This window comes from Anabas testudineus, chromosome 13, assembly GCF_900324465.2.
Source record: "Anabas testudineus chromosome 13, fAnaTes1.2, whole genome shotgun sequence".
Taxonomy (NCBI): Eukaryota; Metazoa; Chordata; class Actinopteri; order Anabantiformes; family Anabantidae; genus Anabas; species Anabas testudineus.
The window spans coordinates 12238343-12262001 of record NC_046622.1 but is presented as its reverse complement, the minus strand read 5'-3'; the positions used below and the strand labels follow the sequence as shown (position 1 = coordinate 12262001).

General features: G+C 39.6%; 1 protein-coding gene across 3 annotated transcripts; it reads left to right on the top strand.

Moving 5' to 3' along the window:
- The first annotated feature begins 1079 nt into the window (after positions 1 to 1079).
- Positions 1080 to 22826, top strand: brwd1 (bromodomain and WD repeat domain containing 1). 3 transcript variants are annotated; one of them, XM_026368453.1, is made up of 44 exons: positions 1082 to 1293; positions 1406 to 1464; positions 1584 to 1613; positions 1827 to 1886; positions 3247 to 3397; positions 3633 to 3731; positions 5154 to 5314; positions 5522 to 5743; positions 5862 to 5962; positions 6704 to 6774; positions 6906 to 7006; positions 7106 to 7146; positions 7239 to 7340; positions 8658 to 8811; positions 8924 to 9058; positions 9512 to 9640; positions 9782 to 9930; positions 10899 to 10975; positions 11192 to 11422; positions 11533 to 11716; positions 12093 to 12180; positions 12619 to 12729; positions 12880 to 12950; positions 13100 to 13322; positions 13504 to 13620; positions 13932 to 14039; positions 14209 to 14333; positions 14539 to 14621; positions 14962 to 15073; positions 16098 to 16159; positions 16276 to 16431; positions 16607 to 16727; positions 16852 to 16977; positions 17061 to 17127; positions 17292 to 17342; positions 17477 to 17602; positions 17707 to 17859; positions 18037 to 18200; positions 18393 to 18565; positions 18950 to 19075; positions 19195 to 19386; positions 19479 to 19805; positions 19966 to 20112; positions 20201 to 22826. In XM_026368453.1, exons 1-44 carry the CDS (start codon positions 1257 to 1259, stop codon positions 21625 to 21627), a joined length of 6750 nt encoding a protein of 2249 aa, XP_026224238.1. In that variant the 5' UTR covers positions 1082 to 1256; the 3' UTR covers positions 21628 to 22826. The 3 variants fall into 3 exon arrangements, 2 of the variants coding, with proteins under 2 accessions (XP_026224238.1, XP_026224230.1); XM_026368445.1 differs by having other exon boundaries at positions 12619 to 12741; XR_003299301.1 differs by lacking the exons at positions 14209 to 14333; positions 14539 to 14621; positions 14962 to 15073; ... (13 more) ...; positions 19966 to 20112; positions 20201 to 22826 and having other exon boundaries at positions 1080 to 1293; positions 12619 to 12800; positions 13932 to 13952.
- The last annotated feature ends 833 nt before the right edge of the window (positions 22827 to 23659 follow it).

Here is a 23659-nt window from a genome sequence, read left to right as displayed (position 1 = left end):
AATAAGTAGATGGCATGGGTAGAAAGTCCTGTGGAAGTAACTTGGGTTTCATTTTCTTTGGTTATAAATCTAAACTAGGTTGACCACTTTCAAAATCAATGTTAATTTGGTTTTATACATTTAATTTGAACTGTTTTTAGTGGTAGGTAAAGTTAGGATGTCTGTTTAAAGGGTTATTTTAGCATAATTAAAAACATGCTAATAAACTTGCTTTACTATCGACATGTCTTAAGGTGTTTAATGCATATTGCCATACAGCTCTGGTTGACAACAAAACAACAAAGGTTGAGGTTGAGCCACAAAGGTTGGTAGAGCCACATATGGGTGTAATTTTAATCTCAGTTATTCTCATTCTCAGGATGGGTCAGTGGGTCTCAATACTTTTGTAGAGGGGATATTGGATTTACATACATTTACATTCACATACATTTGAAAAAAATGAACTAATTTTGTCTTTATGGATCATTGTGTCTATGCTGATGAGCAAAACAGCAACTCTGTCTAGTAAGAGCACAGTAAATTGTGTAAAAAGTAACAAGGTCAGAATAATTTCTGAAACTGATGTAACTGACTGCTAAAACAAATCACGTTTATTCTTAGATGAAGATCAAAACAACATAGTAAAAACAAAAGAACAAGAAAAAAACAAACCACACACGATATCAGGAAAACATAACAAAAAGCTAGCCCACCTGAGCACTACAAGTCAATCAAGCCAGTAACAATGTAATCCAGACTTTCTTTTGATAAACGTACAAAACTGATAAACTCAGTTTATTAATAAAGAAATTGATAAAGCAAAGTGGCAACCACAGCGTATGACGTCATGTTCAGAACTGACGACCTTGGTCGGCAGAAGGGGGGGGTTGGCGTTTGATTACGGTGTACTTCTTTGAATTACATTATTTAAATATTTACTTGTTTATTTCGCAATGGCGCTGAAAGTCGTGTCAATAGACGACATTACGCGCAGACGGTACAAATATTGCTAAGCTACCGGCTAACAGATAGTTAGTCTTTGTTGAGAGAGCGGTCCTCCCCACCCCCCTTTTCCTGTGTGACTCCGCTGTGGCGGAAGTCGTATCGCTGAGGCCTCATCCTTCCAATGGCGACTGCAAACAGGCTGAATAGAAAGCGGGAGCATCCGTGGAGGGGGTCAGAGCTGTGTAGCCGGAATTAAATAAATATATCCTATTCTCTATAGTCATAAAGTTAGCCTAAAAATTGTTTCACCTCTCCAAATCACGGCCGGTTCAATGGCCAAAAATCGGAACATTTCGCTCCTTGAGTCGGGTAAGCCGCAGAAGTAAACCCAATTGATAGCTTAATTACAACGACATGGTTCGTGCTAATTGATAACCCAACTGCTTTTCTTGTGCTTAAATGCTTCCCTGTTCACTTCCAGAGCTCTACTACTTGATTTCTCGTTTTCTGACAACGGGTCCGTGTCGGAGAGCGGCTGAGGTGAGCTGGCGTGTCTTGACTGGCACGGTGTGCTGTATTTCCAAATAGTTGACTAGCTTGTTGATAATGGAGTTAATAGGGACTATCTAATCTGAATCGCCTCTTTTACTCTGCCGCAGGTTCTGGTGAGCGAACTAGAGGAATATGAGGTTTGTGTACCAGCTGTTTGTACTCGTTGTTTTGTGCTAGCTGCTATCCGTCGGTCCTGACTCAGTCTGGGCATAAAACTTGCTTAACTCGGTCGACTTTTTAATACCCCTGAACGTCTCACCCGTTTGACATCACCGGTTTTTACTAGCTCCGTGTGTATCCACTTGTGTTTTCTGTGCTAATTCCGCTTTACCAACATTTGTTTTCGACAGCTCTTACCCGGGAGATTGGACTGGCTGGGCAACGAGCACCCGAGGACATATGAAGATGTGGTGAGATTTAACTTCATCTCTGTTAAGTTCATTGTCGGCGGTTGTTATTGTCTTCTGACAGGGGGACTCTGTGTCCATGCTCTATGTTTGTTTACGGTCTTTGTTCTTTTTCCTGTCGGAACTGTTGGATTTCCTTGAGTTGGGATCACTGACAAGGTCACAGCTCGCTCTCACTAGTTTATTTTTCAGCGTAAACTGTGATATGTACGCTCAGAAAGTGGTATTTGGACGGAGGGTTTAATAATATTTAGCCCCGACTGTTGTACTGCAGATAGGGTGGGTCGTTCGGATTCTCGATGCGTAGAGACGGCCTCGCTAGCCAATCAGAGGGCGCGATTCGTTGTCTCTGCGTTATTTTACAACTGACCTGCGCTGTGATTGGTCAATAAATACCTCATTTACATAAATACCACACCCCCATGATGAGTTAGGAGAAGTAGATGAAACCATAATCTTTGCTGTCAGTCGTGTACTTGTACAAAACTAGAAAACCCTGCAGTGTTGCCTAATATAAATGTTCTGAAAGGTTAAGCAATATAAAACATGCTTGTTTTCATGGTTGCCAGTTTGTCAGGCATGACAAAACCTACTATTACTTGTCTTGATGACATATTTTAGTCTCTTACATTGAAGATTTAAAGGTATTCTTGTTTGGGATTTTGTTTATGATATTACTGCTCCCTTTCTTATGCAGGGATTGTTAGTATTTAGTTGTTTTTATATTATTTGTTAGTTGGTTTGTGGCATGTCGTGGCCAGGAAAATATCTTATTTTCACTTTACCTTTACCCGTTTGGGTGAAACATTCCCTTATGAAATGTAACAACTTCTCTAAGACCCCAAGAGCCATTGATGATGATGCTGCAACAAGCTGTTGCTATGTTACTTGCATTTTTCTTAGGTATCGCTCTGGTAATAAAAGGTACGCAATTGTCTGAAACAACATAAAACTAAGCCTGTTTAATGTTTAACATAATTCATGAAGAACATACATACTTTTTGCTGATGATTCCTAAGGCATGAGGATTTTCTCACACCCTCAGTTTGAATTGGAATTGGGCCTCTATTTATGTAATCTGTATTGGGTAACAACTTTCTTTTTTTTATTGATTAATCTGTTGATACCTTTTAGAGATTCAGTGTTGATTTAACAAATGTCTCTTCAAATAGTAAATATCTATTAGGAGTCTACAGCCTTAACACAGTCAATTTAAAGCAATATAAAACCAAGAGCCGCAAATACAATAGGCGTATTCTACATTTTAGTCTCATAACCGATTATCAGAATTGTTTTTGAGTCATTTCCTGATGATCAGTTCAATTCAGTGTCATATCACTACTTTCTTTGTTTTCCCTGGCAGGTTGCAGCCAACAGACATATTGCACCAGACCATTTGCTACAGATATGTAAGCAGATCGGACCTCTTCTTGACAGAGAGGTGCCATCATGTGTCCCAGGTGTACACTCACTCCTGGGTTTTGGAAAGCAGTCGGTGCTTAGGACCGCAAAAGGTACATGGTTTTTAATTCACTTCTTGAGTACTTCTTGGAGTCCAAATTTATAACAATCTTTAATCTCTACTAAATCATTGCAAGTGCAATAATACGTGTCTATTACATTGATAACTACTACTTATGTTTGATTGGTTTCTTGGGTAATGCCATCACCAGGACTGATACAGTCATTTTTCACCTGCAGCTGGGAATCAGCTGAATCCTTTTTTAAAACTTTCATATTGTTTTCCAGACTGCGAAAGTGTGCGGTTTAAAGCTTCATCATATGCAGCCCTTCACCGGGGCAGACCACCAGAGATGCCTTTGAACTGCAAGAAACCTCCACATCTTGGTAAGTCTAGTCTCAGTCTTCTTATGCTTTTTGGGTTACGAAATTAGCTGAACAAAGCAATGTGCTGCGCATTGTAACATGTACTTGGCATGGTACTGCTTGGTTGTGTTTTCAAATTTGTCTTCCCAGTAATCATGAATGTACATGTCTGCTGACATGTCACTATATAAAGAATGTGAATTTACATCACACTGTGTTGCATGTTAGGGTACGTGGACACCATATTATGAGGTATGCAATATGTCTACCTGTTGTATCTACAGTGGTTAACATGGGCTATCTGCAAACCTTTTGTTTGGTGGGTTATAAATCCCTAAGCTCATGAACAGTTTTACAGTGGCTGGATAAGATCTACTAATTCACCCGCTTGTAGGCATCAGACTGCATCAGAAAGGCAGCACGATCCTCACAACGTAGACTGCGTAAATAGAAATTTAACACAGTGTGACGTCAACTTCACACTCTCTACTGTTGGGTATGGTGCACAATTAAAAGTGAGGAGAATTCAAATCCTCATTTAATCTCAAAGGACTTAAAGATTGTATATTGCTCACATGTACTGGTTGCATAAAGTGTGTTGCACTGTGTATCGACTTCTAGTAGGAAGCATTTTACTAGGCTCCTGTTGACAATTGTCAGTTTGGTGTGCAGCCATGATTTAGCCAGAATCGTTGTTTTAATGCAGTCTCTTATATTACAGTGTAAAATGTTATTAACGTGATCCTTCTGATCATGTCACCTCACCTAGAGGTTTGTCTATATAATTTTTTAAATACTTTTCCCATTCCTTTCCTCACTGTTCTCAATCATTCTTTTCTAACACATAAAGAAGTGTTAAATGTTTAGGTTTTTTGGTACTTTATTTATAGTCAGTGTTGCAGTTACTCCACATTTAGGAGGCTTTAAAGAAGGCATTGACTACAAACACACCTTATTATATGCTTAAAACAACTTTAGCTTGAGACAGTGAGAACTTAAAGCAGATAAAATCATTATGGACATTTTACTTTCTTTGATAACTTGTCATTTCTCGTGGTAGTAGATACAAACCTGATGCATCACACTACAAAACAGCAGTCATATTGTGATTTCTTTAAGCAGATTTGAATTAGGAATGGTAGCTGCATGCAATGCTGTTAATGTTTAAATCTGCTTTGTGCAACTGTCACTATAAGTATAAATACAGAGATGAGGCAAATCAAATCAAAACCTTACTAAGATGATGAATTGACATGCTTTAAGCCCAAAAACACATCCTGTAGTATTTTCCCATTTCATTTCATCCTCTTGTTATAATGCATCCCTACTCTTGTCCACCCACATGAAATTAAATATATCTCAGTGCCCACTGTATTTGTGATCTCAGTACTGTTGCAGTCATTTTTATCCCTCGTCAGATGATTGACATCTTATCATCAACAGTGAAGGTGCATCGAGGGAGAGAGCTGACAGGAGTGCAGCGCTTCAGCTCCATCAACCCTGTCAGCAACTATGAGCACATGCGGCTGCATAGGCGGATCCTAGGGCATCTGTCTGCAGTGTACTGTATTGCATTTGATCGCACTGGTCTCAGGATCTTCACAGTAAGATTGAAGTCAACTTATCCATATGTTCAAAAATAACCGTCAGCTGCTGACAGTGAATTGCACATTGATTTAAATGCAGATCAACACAGAATTCCTAATGCAGCACTTATGAATTTGACACTCAGCTGACTGTATACAAATGCTAAACCACGTTTGAATTTTTCTGTAGGTAGAATACGAATTTGGTATATTTTCCTCTTTCAGGGCTCTGATGACTGTTTGGTAAAGATTTGGTCTTCATTTGATGGAAGGCTTCATTCGACGTTGCGGGGACACTCTGCAGAGATCACAGACTTAGCGGTTAATTATGAGAACACATTAATTGCTGCAGGAAGCTGTGACAAGACCATCCGTGTATGGTGCCTTCGTACCTGTGCCCCTGTGGCTGTGCTGCAGGGGCACACTGGATCCATTACATCACTTCAGGTGAAAGGGCCTCTGCCATGGATGACCTTAGCGAGCTTAGATATATTATTGTCAAAACAAATGAGCAAGATTTGTGAATATATTTCCACACATCCTGATGAATGTCTTTTGGTTTCAGTTCTCACCTTTTGCCAAGGGCTCAAAACGTTACATCCTGTCCACTGGAACTGATGCTACTGTCTGCTTCTGGCAGTGGGACGTCAACAACATCAACTTCAGGTGAGTGCTGCTTCTCAAGTAATAGTTTGAAATTGTGACCTTTACTAATAGTGTGGCTTAGTACTTAAAAATATTATCAAATTAATGAATCCTTCAAATGTTTTTGGATGTTGTTAATTATGATTACTGTGTACTGTGTGCATACTGTGTATAATTTAAACAAGGCTCATAGTAAACATGCTAAGCTGTGGGCTGTTGCTAAAGGAAATTAGCTTTACCTTAATAAACTAAAAATCATTTACCTCAGGGAACAGACAGGAAAACATTAAGAAAGAACTAAATGAGCATTAAATGGTGTCATATTTCTAAGCTTGTGGATGGATCTGACAAAGGAATGTTAACCCTGCATTGGACCTGAGAATAATCATATCTGTCATCTTGTTGAGTTGAAATGCTGGTTAGATTAGTGGGAACTTTAACTGACAGTTTTGTTTAAGAATGGGCCCAGAAATAAACTAGATATGAAGGTCACCACTAGTATTACTGTGTTATGGCTGGAAATATATTTATTGGTTTGTTTTTTCAATGATGTGCTAGATAGTAAAGACAATTCTTACAAATTCTACAGTTGAATACTGAGGGTTTTTAGCTTGCATTACTCTGCTCCGATGTTACTGAGGTTTAACGATTAACACAATAGTCGAACACAAACCATCTTCCCTTTTCGGGCAACAGTAAACTTTAGTCACCTGTCCTGTTCTGTATAAACTCATTTGCTCATTTTCTCTTCTGTCCATGAAGTGATCGGCCACACAAATTTACAGAGCGACCAAGGCCAGGTGTTCAGACTGTGTGCTCCTCATTCAGTCCAGGTATTTAATCATTTTGTATGTAAACATTGTTTGTGTTGAACAAGCCTTAATGGATGCTACTTAGCATAGCTCTGTTCTCTTCTACATAGGAAATGAGTAGATTCTTTTTTTAATTTAAACCTTTTTTTCAGGTGGGATGTTCTTAGCAACAGGAAGTACTGATGATGTTATCAGAATATATTACTTGGGAAGCGGGAGTCCAGAAAAGACTTCAGAGCTCCATGAGCACACGGTAAAAACCCTCTCCAGACAGAACACAAACTTTGTCCTGTATATTTTCAATACCACAAGTTTAATGAATTTTTTCCATGTTGTCGATCTGTCTGTGTAGGACAAGGTTGATAGCATCCAGTTCAGCCACTCAAGTGAAAGGTATGAAAAAGTGATTGCACTGTATGTTTAATTGAATGTTCTGCCTACAGTATGTGATAGTGAATTAAATTGCTATCGCTGCCTTGTCTCAGGTTTGTGAGTGGAAGTTGTGATGGAACAGCGCGGATCTGGAAACTCCATCAGCGACAGCAGTGGAGGTGCATCTTGCTCAACATGTCTGCCACTCTTCCAGGGTAATTACCAACTTTGTAAACCAGTGTGGATGAAAACGAACTTAGTCTAGTGCAAATGCTTTTAATCTGTGTTTGGCAATCGCAGAATAAGATGAGGGAAATGCGCTAAGAATTGGGATATGTGAGAACAACGTTCGTATTTGCTGTAAAGAGTATCTGGAAATTTGCAATATGAGGCAGAGCCATTTGTTGTCTAGTCTGCCTCAAAAAGCTGTTGGAACATGCCCAAGTCAACCAGGTGCTGATGTCAGCTGAGGAATCTGTCTGCTCAGATGAATTATTTGTTCAGTTGTCAGATTGTATAAGTTCAAGCTCTTTAGTCCTCTGCTTGCAAAACACTCACTATTAGGTCGTGTAATTATATGTAATGTAGATTTTTAAAAAGCGTTGTCAGCTTATTATGAATATTTTCACATACTGTATTTCATCTATATTAATTTGCGAGATGACCTAAGTTTGCACAGACTGATAAAAGGGTGATTCTGTGTTGTCTACACTGTAGCTTTCTAGCATTTTCTGGACAGTTTGCTCGTTGTCACACTTGAAATGACTCCAAACAGTTTCACTGCCATTCATACAGAAATGTCCAGAATGTTAGTGTAGAAAGTAGAAATATCAGTCAATGCATACGTCGAGCTCCCTTCATGTTTTTTTTTTTTTTTATGTGGCAGAAATAATGTTTACCACTCAGAGCTTGTCTGTCATATAAAGGACTTTAAAGGAGCCTCACTGGCAGTTTCTAAAATTGGCTCATCTTCCAAAGGCAGTTTCACAGTTTCAATGGCTTTCACAAGTTTTTTTTTAATCACTATACATACCATGAACTGCCAAAGATTCCAGTATACAAGACTTTGTTTATTCATTTCTATACAGTTTGTTGCAGAAGAAAAATTGGCGACGAAATAAACAGAATAATTGGTGTCATATACTGCAGATGGATTGTTGGTTTACATAGCTATAGTGTTGGATCACACTAAATGCACAAAATGTGTTCAGTCAGATTTAGATTTTGTGTTACATTAGTTTTACTGCTTTATGGTACAAAACAAGAAGAGTGCTGCTGTTTATTAAGCAGAAATTGAACTACCAACCCTTCAGTAAAGTGACAGGGAAAACACAGGTAGAGTAAAGCTGCAGAGGTGGGAGCACATAGCAACATGGTCACTGTAAAAGCAGAAATTCATGGAACAGGTGGGCTTAATTTTCAGAGACATGACATCAGATACAAGCTGCCAGTTATTTTACATTTGTGTTGAGTAAAGAACTGCATGGCGCAGTACATTCAATTTCTAATTTCATGTGTTATTCTCGCCTCAGTGCTGAACCAACGAGTGAAGAGGAAAGCTACTTCAAACCCAAAGTCACCATGGTAGCATGGGATCGCCATGACAATACAGTCATCACGGCTGTTAACAACCATCTTCTCAAAGTGTGGAACTCCTACACAGGACAGCTGCTACATATCCTTAAAGTAATTGTGCACAATGCTCTGTTTGTCTTAGTTAAATATAGAGCATAGTGGATGTGAAAATCACAGAATAAATGATTATTAATTCAGAAACTAACCTGGGTATCGTTGTCAGGGCCATGAGGATGAGGTGTTTGTTCTGGAACCGCACCCTTTTGACCCCAGGATCATCCTGTCTGCTGGCCACGATGGGAATGTCTTCATATGGGACCTGCTGCGAGGAACCAACACACGGCACTACTTCAACATGGTAACACTCAGCACTATCAGAACATTGCTTTTAGATGATGGTGAACCCAACAGTTCTGCAAGGTGACAACAAAATACTAGAGAGAGGCTGTGACACATAACACGACATGGTTACAAATCAGACCGCACTTCTTTTTCACTTTCAGTTTGTATGTGTGCAGTTCAGTGAAATCCGTCATCAATGAAATGATTGTGTATTGTTTGCTCTGCATAGAGTGGGTAAAAAGGAACTGGAATGTGTTTTTTACAAAAAATCTACTTTGATGCCCTGCAAGATCTGAAAGAGAGAAAAATTCAAGGACACAGTGGACAAACTTTGAAATCCCCAAATAAAAAAAAAAAATTTAAAAAAAGCAAACATTTGGGCTCCTGTTTGAAAGTTTGCCTTTGTACTAAACACTCTTGTTGACGTGGAAGTTTCTGTAGTTGCAGTAATTTTGTGTTTCTCATCTAGATCGAGGGCCAGGGGCATGGAGCTGTTTTTGACTGCAAATTCACTCCTGATGGCCAACGTTTTGCCTGCACAGACTCCCATGGCCATCTCCTCATCTTTGGCTTTGGCAGTTCAAAGCCCTATGAGAAGGCAAGTAAAACACATGTGTACATTGTGTTTTTTTGTTTTTTTCCACACAAAAAGTACAGTATTGCATTGTACTTATTGATGATCACATTAATATATTAAAACCGGCACTTATCCAGATTCTTTCTCTTGGTCTTCATGCAGCTTCCAGACCAGGTGTTCTTCCACACAGACTACAGACCATTGATCAGGGATGCAAACGGTTTTGTGCTGGATGAACAGACTCAGCAGGCCCCCCATCTCATGCCACCACCCTTCTTAGTGGATGTAGATGGGAATCCTCATCCACCAAGGTAGACATTTCATTCATTTATAGTGTTATTCTTTCATTTAGTTTTACTTCTGATTCTAATGTGTACAGTGGTTCTTGAAAGTTGGTGAACCCTTTAGATTTTCTGTTACTGACCCTACCAACCTGCCCAGTGTATTATTCTGCAGGACATTTCTTCCATTAATGTTTTTCCTCTCTGTTGTCTCATAGTGATTGGTCAAGGGGGACTTCTTTGGTTTTCTACATTTTCCATATAATTCTGTAAAGGTCTAAACCTTATTATGTAAAGTGCCTAGAGATGATTATTGTTCTTATTTGGTGCTAAATAAATAAACTGAATTGAATTGAACATGTGATCAGATTTGCTGTGCTTGCATGCTAGTCCTGAAGCTAAAGAAAGAAAAAACTGTCAAATTAATAATTTATTTATTGTGGAAATTGTTGGCAAATGTATGTGAATCCATGCCTTTAGTAACTGGTGCAACAACAACCTCAACTGAATATTTCCAATAATTGTTTATCTGCCCTCCAAATTAGCTTGGAGGGGCTTTAGCATTTGAACAGGATGTCTTTGACAGTCAGACTTCTACAAACTTGTGTTTTTAAGACCAGAATTTTGTAGTGAAGATCTGAATTTGTCTTTTTAAAACAAGGCTGGGCCTTCCAGAGTCACACCAGGTCGTCCTCCTATTGATTGCAACATCTGGCCCTAATTTTCCCTTCAAAGGACTAGATAATTACAAAGGTTCACATACTTTGTCCACACACAAATATGTAAGAATGATTCATTTTGAGTAAATGGAAAAACACTGTACTTTATCTTCCATTTGTTTAAGTGGTATTTATTCAGAAAGAGAGAAAATATATCGGATTTACAAACATTAAAGCATCACTGTATAGTGTTGATATAAAGAACTGTAATTAATTTAGAAGATATCTTAAAGTCATGTTTTTTTTAATGTAAAAAAAAATATACATATATATTTTTAGATACCAGCGCCTTGTGCCAGGGCGGGAGAACATTGCTGCTGAACATCTGGTTCCACAGCTGGGATACGTAGCTACCAGTAAGTCCTTTTTCAACCACAGTAAGACCTTTCTAACAGTTTACTGGGAGCTTAAATTTTAGCCCACAAATGACTAATTTCATTTCAATTCATCCACTTTCACTGTTGTATTGACGAGGTTTAAGAACATGCAAAACTCTTCCAAACACTGCTGAAAATGTTTAGCCACTAAAATCTCCTCAAGCACTTGTTCCTGATGATTGATGACATCTCTAGGTGACGGTGAGGTAGTGGAGCAGGTGATCAGTCAGCAGACTGCAGAGCCTGAGGAGGTTGCAGTAAGACGCAGCAGCCTTCTGGATGAAGCTATCCGACAGCTCCGGGCAGAACAGGACCGCCAAAACCAGCCTGGGACGGAGGCTGTGCCAGGGGCTGCAGCAGGACCGGAGAGACAAGCTGGGGCACAGGGCCCAGCCTTGGCACCGGCACCAAGCACACCACGCCGAGGTATAATCAGTGCTGGACATACAGTTGTATGATTTTTGAAAACCTCACACTGAAAATACAAATTATGAATTAGTAATTTACTGAGGAGTTATTTGTCGTTTTTACTGCAGTATCTGTGAACGATCGAGCAGATGTGCAGTCTCCACCTAATGTTGGACTGCGGCGCAGCGGACAAGTGGAGGGCGTCCGGCAGATGCACCAGAATGCTCCTCGCAGCCAGATGGCCACTGAGAGAGACCTGCAGGCCTGGAGACGCAGGGTGGTGGTGCCTGAACTGGCATCCAGCTACTACGGGTAGCGACATGAGATATCAATTTTTTTGGTTTATCAGACACAGCTAAAGATATGCAGTGAATTCAGCATTTTAAATTTTTTTCTGTAAGAATAACACAAAGGCAGCTTTAGATCTTAGAACATGGTCGATGTTGGACTAGAGATTCAGTTCAAAAACCATTTGTTTCATGACACAATTAATTTTAGACAATATATATTTAGTTTTTATTTTTTTATCTTATTGACGGATAAGTTGAGAGTTGAGAGTGCCAGTTGCTTATGGCTTAAATGCCATCAAGCTGAATGTGGTTTACATATCTGTTGGGATTATTACATCATTGGTTTTGTTCTACATTTAACTACCTACATTTTTAGCATTGTGGAAATGTTTTTTCAGGGACCAGGAGCACATTCGAATCATCAGAGGGGATGAGGAGGTGGCTCTGTACAATGCAAAGAAGAGACGGATTATCTACAGCTGTCGAGTAGGTTTCTTTTCCCTTGGCCACTTTGTGTAGGAAGTCACGTATGTTTTATAATTGATAAACAGTTTGTGTACTGTAGTTTTGTGAAAAGCCATTAGCACAGTTATTATCATATACTAAACTCATATGACAGCTAGTCATCATTTTGTGCTGTATATCATACATTCAAGTCAATAGGGTGTCTCAGCCTGTTGATATAATGCTACACTTTCTAACAAATCAATCAGATCAGAATCTTGGGGAGAAATGTGGGAGCCCTGTGTGGCACTATTTCAAATTTAATTGTGAAACCAGTACAACTTTACATGCAGTACTGTGCCTTATGTGCAGTTGTTTTTATTCATTTGATATCAGAGGTTTCAGCTTGTTTTCACTATTCACATTTTTTCCATACAAATCATTGCACTGTTGTTGAGTCAGTCCCATCTGTCCCCCCAGGATGATTCTGATGATGAGCCTCCCACCACGAAGCGAGCACACAGTCGCAGCGACACGCTGGAATTCATCGACTTGTCATGTGAAGAGGGAGAGGAAACTGCGAGTTCAGAGGTACACTCCGAGGTATCACATTTTCTGCTCCCCTGTGACTTTGGGAAAATTGTCACTTACAAGAAGCTGAGGTTTTTTCTTTTTTTTTTATCAAATTATTTATTTATTTATTTTGACTTTTACAACAATTTCGTACTTTTATTTGTTAAGGATAATGAATTGGATGGCAGTGACATGGATTCTTCCAATGATGATGAGGAGTGGAACAGTGACAGCTCCAGGTAAAGTGTTTTGTTCAAGTGTCATACTATTGTGGAGTAATTGTTGGCATTCGTTTGTGCTTGTTTAAGGTACCAGATAAAATGGTTTTCTTGAATCTACAACTTTATCCAACTTAAAATGGTAACCATCACCTCTTATGATTGGACAGCAACACGTCGGGCGAGTACTCAGACTGGACGGCGGACGCTGGTATCAACCTACAGCCCTCCACTCCCCTGTCACGGAAACGAGTGCGGCGCAGACTCAGCACCTCTGAAGAGGAGGAGGAGGAGAATGAGGAAGAGGAGGAGAAACAGCAAAGCGACGAGGAGGAGAAACCCGGGAAGAAAAGCAAAGAGAAGACCAAGAAAGCAAAGAATAAGTCACCCAGGGTGAGTAATTAGACACAGTGCCAACTCATTCATTCACTCAGTTACAATCCTGGTGTGTCATGGTGTGAATCCTAACTTGTCCTTTGCCCCGGAAATAAAGTGATACAATTTGTAATATATAAATATTTTAAAACTGGTTCATATTTACTTTCTTAACATTTTGTAACTTTGCTCCTCTCAGCGTCTAAAGATCAGACCATCTATCAACAGAGAAGTGTCCAATGAGTTCAGGCCCTCACCATGGATCACAGATGTAATTCCCAGAAAGTCTCCATTTGTTCCCCAGATGGGCGATGAGGTATGGATGTTACACATCAGAAGAAGCAAGTTATTTCTTTAGCTTGTTTGTTCAAAAATGTTTAGATTTAGCTATATTGTTAAAAAAAAATCTTTAGGATCCAATTTCATTGTTCCTAAAAAGATGATTGCTGTAGAAGAACAGTGAAACAATTGTTTAAAAACATGGATACAATTGAAATAAGACTGTACAGCCTTAGGGTAGTTTTGGTCTAAATACTTTTGGCTAATGTTTTGGTGGTTTAGCATCACAGTCGCCATCTAATACATCATGACACACTACAGTTACTAATCTCAGAATCTCTCTATCAGGTAATCTACTTTCGGCAGGGACACGAAGCCTATGTTGAGGCAGTGAGCAGGAATGATCTGTACCCCATCAACCTAGACAAACAGCCCTGGAAGAAAATGGAGCTGCGGGTAAGACGAAGTTAAGAAGATGGTTAAACACAGTTTAGTTTAGTCTATAACGTCATGACTGAGGTTTTTCAAGACTGATGTGATGAAAACCACTGAAAATGAAGATTACAGTTTCTACAATTGAAGTGGAAATGCACATGAAATAGAAACTCTGCTTTGTATTTCCTAGGATCAAGAGTTTGTGAAGATCACTGGGATCAAATATGAAGTCTGCCCTCCAACACTCTGTTGTCTGAAGCTGACTCTTATTGACCACGGCACAAGAAAAATCACAGACAAGTCATTTTCTGTCAAGTAAGTAACTCTGTTTTGTTATCTGGCTCTTTATAAAGAAACCGTTTTTATTCTATTATCAGCCCAACGGCAGGGACTGAGATTTGAACTCAGTGACAATGTTTTCTGTTTCTGTATTCTGATAAACAGTATGCATTATAAGATGGATGGACATCCATCAGTTTGATTCAGCAGCACTCTCACATGAAGCTTGTTTCTCCTGCAGGTATCACGACATGCCAGATGTGATTGATTTTCTGGTATTGCGGCAGAGTTACGACGAGGCACTACGTAGAAACTGGCAACCAAGTATGTGAGCTCAGCTCAGCTCAGTTTTTATGCCAAGTAACATCATCTGTGCGTTTATTTAATTAGTGCGTAAATCCACCCAAGAGCACTGATACTCCCTCACATCTGAATTTGTATCTGCATGTCACACACATTAATAAGCATTTTTCATGGAGGCTTATTGCAGTGGGAGGGTTATTTTAATTTCTTCATTGCAGCTCCTCAGTGCAGATGCTGATAAATAATTTGTTGTTTACATACATCCTGTTTCAAATGATTAATCGGTGCAGCCATCTGCAGAAATGGTTGCCAAACATTTTTTCACCTTTTTCTAAAATCGGTGGTATTTTCTTTGTTGCAGATGACAGGTTCCGCTCAGTGATAGACGATGCCTGGTGGTTTGGGACCATTGTCTGTCAGGAACCATACCAGCCAGAATACCCCGACAGTCTCTTCCAGTGCTTCAAAGTCAGGTGGGGAAAGATGTATATAGTCAGGACATGGTGACTGAGGATATTATTGTTGCTGCGCAACATTAGTACAAAATACACTGCCCATCCAAAGAAAAGGTCACACACCCAATATTTTGTTGGGCCACCTTTAGCTTTGATTACCGCACGCATTCACAGTGGCATCATTTCAATAAGCTTCTGCAGTGTCACAACATTTAATCTCGTCCAGACTTGCATACATTTTTCACCAAGATCTTGTTTGGATGATGGGAGAGATGATGCGTCATCACTCTGGAACAGGGTAAATCTGGACTCATTGGACCACATGACCTTCTTCCATTGGACAGTTCCTAACCCAGTTTTAGTAGTTTCATCAATCTCGTTAGATGTTTTCTTTGCTTGATTCATGCCAATAATTTGACTCTTCTGAAACTGATTAACATATTTTCCTCATCCACAGGATGTGTCTTCTGACATGGTTGTTTAATAAATGAGAAGCTACTGAATGCATCAGTTAGGGTTAAATAACTTGTTGCCAGCTGAAAAATAATCATCTGTGCAGTAATTATCCAATGGGAGGCTCCTACCTATTTTAGTTAAATAAAGGTGGTGACTTTCTTTTAGATGGGCAGTGTATTAGCAAGTTTCTAGGACATACTGCTTTAGTCTGTTACTGTCTGAAACAAAGCTCCGATACTGTTATTAGACAGCAGTGAGTGAAGTAAAATTTCTGCGGTTGGATTGTCTGCTACAGTGGAAGTGAGGAAGCAAACACAAATCTAAGCCTCCACACATTTTCTTTCCCAAAACTATATTTGATCTTAGATGTTGCATTAATGTTTATAAACGCTTTCACAGTACATGGTATGTCTTAATGGTATTGCTATTGTTGAGTATTGAGTTATTAAAGTGTCATGTCTATAATGTTGTTTTGTAACCACAACAACACATTTATCACTAGTCTTTTTTATTTGTTGTTGAAAGCAATAAAAACAATATTTCTTGATGACAAAGTTTACTTTTTTTTTTTTTTTACTTTAACCAGATGGGACAATGGGGAAACTGAGAAACTAAGTCCTTGGGATGTGGAACCTATTCCAGATGATGGTAATGAAGACTTTTTACTTATTATTACACATGCACATCAAACTACTGGTGTCTGATCACAAAGCAGGGCTAGAGAAGTTTCACTATATTAAACAATCCTTGTCTCTGCTGTGCAGCCCAGCAGCCAGAGACTGAAGGAGGTGGCATTGCTGTGACAGCAGATGAGATGAAGGAACTGATGTACAAGCCTCTGTTAGGAGAGTGGGGGGAAAGAAGCCGAGATGAGGAGTGTGAACGCATCGTTGCAGGCATCGACCAGCTCATCACTGTTGGTTTGTATGCATATACAGACTTTGTTTAGCTCCCTTCTTTTTCTTTTTCTTTCATATTTATGTTCACTGTATTATTTTTAGTTATTCACTCACATTAGGGGAATCCTGTATGTCTATTTAACTGTGAAAGAATGTCTTCCAAGTCATACTAACCCACCTTACATCTCTGCTACAGAGATTGCAGCGCCCTTTTCTGGTCCTGTGGACCTTCTCCAGTATCCCACCTACTGCACTGTGATCGCCTACCCCACTGATCTGGGCACCATTAGACTACGACTTGTGCACAGGTTCTACAGGTCAGTTCCATAAGTTTTTCTTCCACATACCTAGTTCAAAATTTGAGTTGGTCAAAGTTAACATAAATAAAGTGGTATTGAAATTTGTGTTAACTTATATTTACTCACTTCTGGTGATCCACAGACGTCTTTCAGCATTAATCTGGGATGCCAGGTATATTGCACATAACGCCCGCACTTTTAATGAGCCAAGAAGTAAGATTGCCCACTCTGCAAAAATCATCACAAATGTTCTCCAGAAGTTTGTCAAGTAAGTTCTACTTGAAGTTTGTCCTGTCCTTACTTAGTGTACAGGAACTTAAAGAGTTGTAAGACTTTTCTTTATTTCCTCAGTAACCCAAGCTGCACAGATATCATGGAGATTTACAATGCTGTTGAAGAGATGGATGATGATGAAGAGGTAAGATTTAGAAGATATGATTTAAGAGACAGTTAATGTCCATAATTAGGAAATGAGAATTAGTTGTCCTTGATTGGTTGTTTTGCATTTTTAGTTAGTTTATCAATGTCCCCTCTTTTCGTGTGATAAAATTTAAGTAATCCTGAATTGGTTATTGCCTACAGGATGACGATACAGAAGCACCAGGAACCTCCTCTGGACACAGACTACGTCAGGTAACAATATAAAGAAAATTATTATTGTTACTTTTGATTAAAGACAAAGGATTATGTTCTGAATGATTCCCTAGCAGCAGATAGCACATGTTACATGTGATGACAGTTTCTTCTCTCTTTCCTGATATTTCCAGCGCTCAGTAGAGGTCCTGCCAGACAGAGACTCCTGGAAGGAACAGTGCAAGAATCTGCTGAACTACATATTTGAGTGCGAGGACTCAGAACCGTTCAGACAGCCTGTGGATCCTCAGAACTATCCAGTGAGTTAATGCAGCAGCAAACAAAGTAACATAACTACTCTGTGTTGGGTGTGTTCCCGTGTTTTAGAAAAGAAGTCTAAACCATTTCTTGTGTACATTTCCAGGACTACCATGACATCATTGATACACCAATGGACTTTGGTACTGTGAAAAGGACCCTGGAGGAAGACCATTATGAAAATCCTATAGAGCTTTGCAAAGACACCCGGCTAATTTTTGCCAATGCTAAAGCCTACACACCTAATAAACGCTCCAAGGTAGAGGACTAATTATGATCTGTGGAAGTGTGTCAGAGTAATTGCCTTCCAGTGCATGATATAAAAATAACTGTAAAAGTAATTCTCTATTAAGTGTTCTCTGGGTTTGAGGTGATGGTTTGGCTTCACAGTTTAAAATTTGTCTAATCGATGATTTCTGTTCCTCTTCTGTTGTAGATTTACAGCATGACCTTGCGGCTCTCTGCCTTCTTTGAAGAGCAAATCAGAACAGTCATATCCGAGTATAAAACTGCTGTTAAGAGCAGTGATAGGCTCCGACGCAGTCAGAGGTTCCGCAAGAAAATGCAGCAGCAGCAAGATCAGCCCACTGCCACCACAAGGTCTGTTTGAGTTCTGCTTAAGTGGATCACAGGACACACTTTGAATGCATTATTTGGTTGTAACTCAGTTTTTCTCTCTATTGTAGTACAGACATGTAAAAGCAATACAAAATCATACATAACAGTTTATGATGAAATGCTTGCAGGTGATTACTTCTCCGTGTCTAATGAGAAATTGTATTCATTGTCAAGTCATAAGAGAGCTGCAGTCAAAACTCAGGAAAAAGTGGAGTCGGTGTCAGTGACCAAGTCTACCTCAGCCAAAGTGTCTGTTCCTGAGAGAGCCAGGAGGAGTGGAAGCAGCAGCTCAGGTCACAGCTCCTCGGAGGAAGAATCGGGCTCTAAAGCTGCTTCATCAACACCAGGTACAGACTTTGCCCCATCATGACATATTGGCTGTTTACTTATAGTCAATTAAGTAAGCAGGATTCTTCACCAGGGCCATTTACTGTGATATAGTATGCTGTGTTTGTCTTTCATATGACAAAATCCTGATCTGAAGTGTTAAAATGAAATATTACGAAGCAGTAATTGTCAAATAATTGCTCAGTCAGTTAGATTAAGTGTTGCTCTCTAGTATACATCTATTGTATCTTATACCAAATTATGGAATGATAACCTCATGTATTTTAACTTTGATTACATTGGGAATTCTTTGAAAACTTTACAGAGTGGTTTCCTGAAGTACAATAAGTCTGAAAGTTCATTAGTTTAAATATTTGCATGACCTGATATTTCTTTTACTTCAGAGTCTGAAAGTGAAAGCGAGCTGAGTGAGTCAGAAGTGGAAAAGCGTCCAGGTTCCTCAAGGCACCATCAGCGCAGACAGAAAACAAGAGTCACAAGAAGCAATTGTGCAAAGCAGAGGAAAAAAGGTCAGGAATTAAGTTTTTACAGGAAACCTAAGTTTTGAAATATATAATGTGCATTGATACAGGGAAAACAGATTAGAATGCCACATTTAAAATTGTATATTAAATTTTTTTTTTACCAGTTGCAGAGAGCGATAGTGAGGAGGAGGAAGATGACGATGAAGAAGAAGAAGAGTTTGAGAGTGAAGGTGAAGAGGGAGAGGATGGAGAGGCTTCCTCCCAGTCTTCAGGGTCTCGATATCCCAGCAGGAGTAAAAATGGCAAAAGTACACGGTTGACCAGAAACAATGCTGCTACAGACAGGAAACGAGGAGGTAAACACTGAGGTTTTCAGAATTAAAACCCAAAGAATCATTAAACTCAAGAGCCAATAAATAAAACTATCCTTTAAATTGCTTGTTTTCAGAGGGTAGAACGGATATGAACGGTCACAGCAGCAGGTCGTCCCGCAGTGAGCGACGTCATCACCGCAACTCTGACAGAGACATGTCCCAGGGTTCAGACAGGGAGGAGGAAGAGAACATCACAGTTCGCAGGTCACTCAAGAGGAAGACAGCAAGGGCAGCTGTGAATAAGATTAAACTCCTTGAAGCTTCTGACGAGGACTACGAGGAGGAAGAAGAGGAGAAGCCAAGAAGGAGCAGTAGCCGCCTTCGCCACACAGCCCGGTCCAGCAAACGCACTGCAGTGATCCAGAGCAGCTCTGATTCAGATGGAGAGGCATCAACACGGGGTAGGCAACCTGCTTTCCACTTCTAAATTTGAATCTTCCAATTTAATTCAGAAAAAGTAAAAATAAAAATCCTTTTCTGTCATGTAAAATAAACTTGCTTATTTTTGCTTTACATAGAGGATAAATAATAACTCAGTCCTATTATTGTTTTCCTTTCTAGCTACAAAAGAATCAGATGGTGAGTCCAAAGACGAGGAGGATGCCAATGGCAGTGATGTTTCATCCTCTTCCCAGAATCAACAGAATGGAGACATGAGGTCCAGCAAAAAGAGGACATTGAGGCAAGCTGCTAAGAATAAGGGAAATGGTGAGTGATGTCCACATTAGTCATTTTTAGTTTAGATTTCTAGCTCGATTTGTTTTGGTAATCACTCTTCTACTTCTTTTTTCTGGAGATACTTTGTCTCATGTGAACGGACACAGTTCAAAACATCACAAGTCGGACAGCAACTCTGAGGAGGAGGAAGCTGAAGAAGAGGAGAAACAGCCCGCCATGTCTCAGAAACCTTCGAGAAGCACAGCAACCACTCCAGCCAGGAAAACGAGGATTACAAGTGAGGGGGAAGAGGAGGAGGTTGAGAACACAGAACGCAGGACTACACGACAGAAACCTCCCGCAGGCTTAGATGATGTCCACAGTTCCCAGAAGTACCCACACCAAAATGGTAGAAATGTGGAGGAAGCGATCCACAAGGACTCTAAGAAAAAGATTAAAGTTTCACCATCAAAAAGCCAAGATAAACAACAGTCTGCCTCAACGTATAAACTGGATGGTGCAGAATCAGACCAACTCGGTGATTCTCCAAAGAGATCCAGCCCACGCAAGAAGAGACCGAAAAAAGATTCAGAACATGAAGTAGAAAGCAATCACTCGAGCGAGGAATCTGAGGCTGAAACAAAGACAAGGAGGTCCACACGAAACAAGAGCAGTTCTAAACGACCTCGCAGTGACACCTCCGCTTCTGAGAGTTCGGAGCAGGAATACAAACCCAAGAGGAAGTCGAGGAGGAAACGCTCCACTGGCTCATCAGATGAAGAGTCGGATAATTCGGATAACACGTCAAAACGACGACTGAGTCTCAGAGCCCTACCAAAAAAGAAATACATCAGTGACAACTCCTTATCTGAGGAAGATTCTGCTTCCGTGAGCCAGGCTAAACAGAGGAACGGTAAAATAGCAGTCACAGCTTCTAGAGAAGACAGGTATAATAAGAGGGAGTCTAACAGAATCTCATCCAGTGAAACCAGGAATCAGCTGTCTTCCAAGAGAAAACGCATCTACACCTCAGACTCTGAAGATGGGGAGGAGGATGAAGAAAAGGAGCCAGTGCCCAAGAACAATAAAAGTAGCAGGTCAGGTTCCTCAAAGTGTACAAAAAGGGAATCCCAACAAAAGGACGGTAACAGCAATGAAGAGGACATGTCTTCTCAGTCTGACTCCAGCGAGGAGGAGGAGGAGGAGGAGGAATATGTGGGTCGTTCAGGGAGGGGGAAGAAGAAGAACACGAAGCGGCCAACACGCAAACGAAAGGAAAGCTATAGCAGCAACCACAGCTCTGACTCAGAAAGTGAGCATTCATCTTCGGTCTCTGAAAACTCATTTGCGAGCTCAGGTTCCCACAGCAGTCCAAAGAGGAGAAGTCACAGACAGTCTGGAATTGATGAGAGCACTGCCACCCGCCAGCTGAGGCGGCGTAACCAACGGGTTGCCTGCGAGGACGAGGAGGAAAGTGACGAGTCATACGGCAAACCGAACCGAAAGACGCGCGTGAAGACCCGGAACCGGGGTAAACGGACAATAAACTATCACGACAGCGAATGAAGGACATAGCGGCTACAGGCTTTAGAGGAAAGGCGGAAACTGACATTAACTGGAGACCTTGAAGACACTTGATGGCCACATTATGGTAGTAGCACTGGAGTCCTTGGGAGGAAATGCTGTGAATCTGTTTCATTCAGGGATATTTATATTTTCTATGAAAAAAAAAAAAAAACATGTTTATAGATGTAATACAAATTCAAGCATTTGAATTGCTGGTTTTCACAATGACAGAGAGCAAAACGCCACCTCCCATACTGCTTGTTGTGATTTGGCCAGCAAAATAACCATTCTGGGGAATCTTGTCAGCTTGGGTGCTATCTAATATACCTCTGTTTAATCAAGCATATTGCTGGCTTGCACTAAGATACACTGTAATGAGGTATTTCATACACTAGTTTTGCATTAGAAACTCAGGGGTCAACTAAGTTTACTGTAGTCTCAGACATGCAGTTGTTTTTTGAGCTAAAGTAAGGACAAGAAACAATTCCAGGGCGGCAGGTGTCCAAGCACACTCACTGGGACAAAACAAATCCATGTTCAGACTTTTGACTTTGGCACTCCTTTGTAAATCCACACACTTAATGCTTGACTGTATTATGATTTGATATGAGCCAGATGAACGAATATGATTTTTTTTTTTTCTCTCCCCCCATACATTTCATTTTTGATTAGTTTTGTGTTGTGTTCTAGTGAATAGATGTAAATATGTGATTTAAGAATGGCATTGTCCAAAAGGGTTGGCAAACAGTCAGTAGCAGAGTGTTTATTTAAATAAAAGGTTTTGGGGTGTTTGTTTTTGTTTTTTGTTTTTTTTGTTGTTGTTTTTTTTTTTTTTTTACATTTACCTGCATTGTCTTGCCATATGTCACACATTGGTACCTTTTTGCCAAGTACAAATAACCAAATGTACTTATTGCAAAATACTGTGATTTCTCATATTGGGAAGACCTTTTATTGTTGTTCTGTGTTACCTACTTTCAGTATTAAATTCTTTTTCAGAGTTTTTGCCAGTCACATGGTTTAGTTTTGTTTATGGGGAGGTTTTCTTAATGCAGTCGCTTTATGACATTTTGCTTAATGTTTTTCGTACTACACCTTTAATAAACAGATTTCACAGGAAAAACTTAACACAATGTGGTTGTGGAGTGCAATGAATGAGTTAATTCTCCTATTAATAAAGACAACTCTTTCAAGGTGTAGTGTGTTGAACTTAATCTTCTCCACTGACATCATTAGAATTGTGCATCTGTTTATAATTTTGTAATTTGGCAAATCGTTATGTTGTGTTAAGTCTATTTTTATATTTCTAAATTGTCTTTTTTGGGCATGTAGCTGATTCACATAAATGCTGTTGCTGCATTGCCTCTTTTTTGGTGAGTTTGTTTACTGATAACAAACTAGTAAGAAGTACAATAATGATGTTATCCTGGCTGGGAGAGAGGTGGTTCAGCATGCCAAATTAGGATATTATTACTATTATTTTCTTAGGAAGTTATTAAGTTTCAGGTAAGTACTTTGGCAAACATTACTAGTTACTTTTACAGGATTAGTTTCTTATAAAAGAAAAACATCACAATATATCAATGCAATGCTGGTGTCTCATTTATGGAATAACCTCTTGTCACTATATAAGGTGGTTAAAATCAGTCCCAGCTTATGTTTTCTTTTACTTATCTCAACAAGTCTATAGGCAAAAACACATTTTAGTCATAATTCACCCTTGAGAATTTCTCAAACTAATCTGTACTGGATTTCTATGGTTATGTTATCAACAGCATCAGACTGTGTCTTGTTTAAAATACACAATTGTCTTCATGGAGCACTTTTACTTTTGTACTTTAAGTAACTTTTACTACCCATTACCTGCTTTTATTGTGAAGGGTACGTAACGTCGCGTCGGTGTGACGACATCACGTAAGCTAATGATTTCTGTTAGCTTATCGCACTTTCGACAGATGCTTTATTAGAGATTTTCTGTTTTTTGGCAACGTTAGAAAAATACTAAACTAATTATTACGAGTTATGTACATAG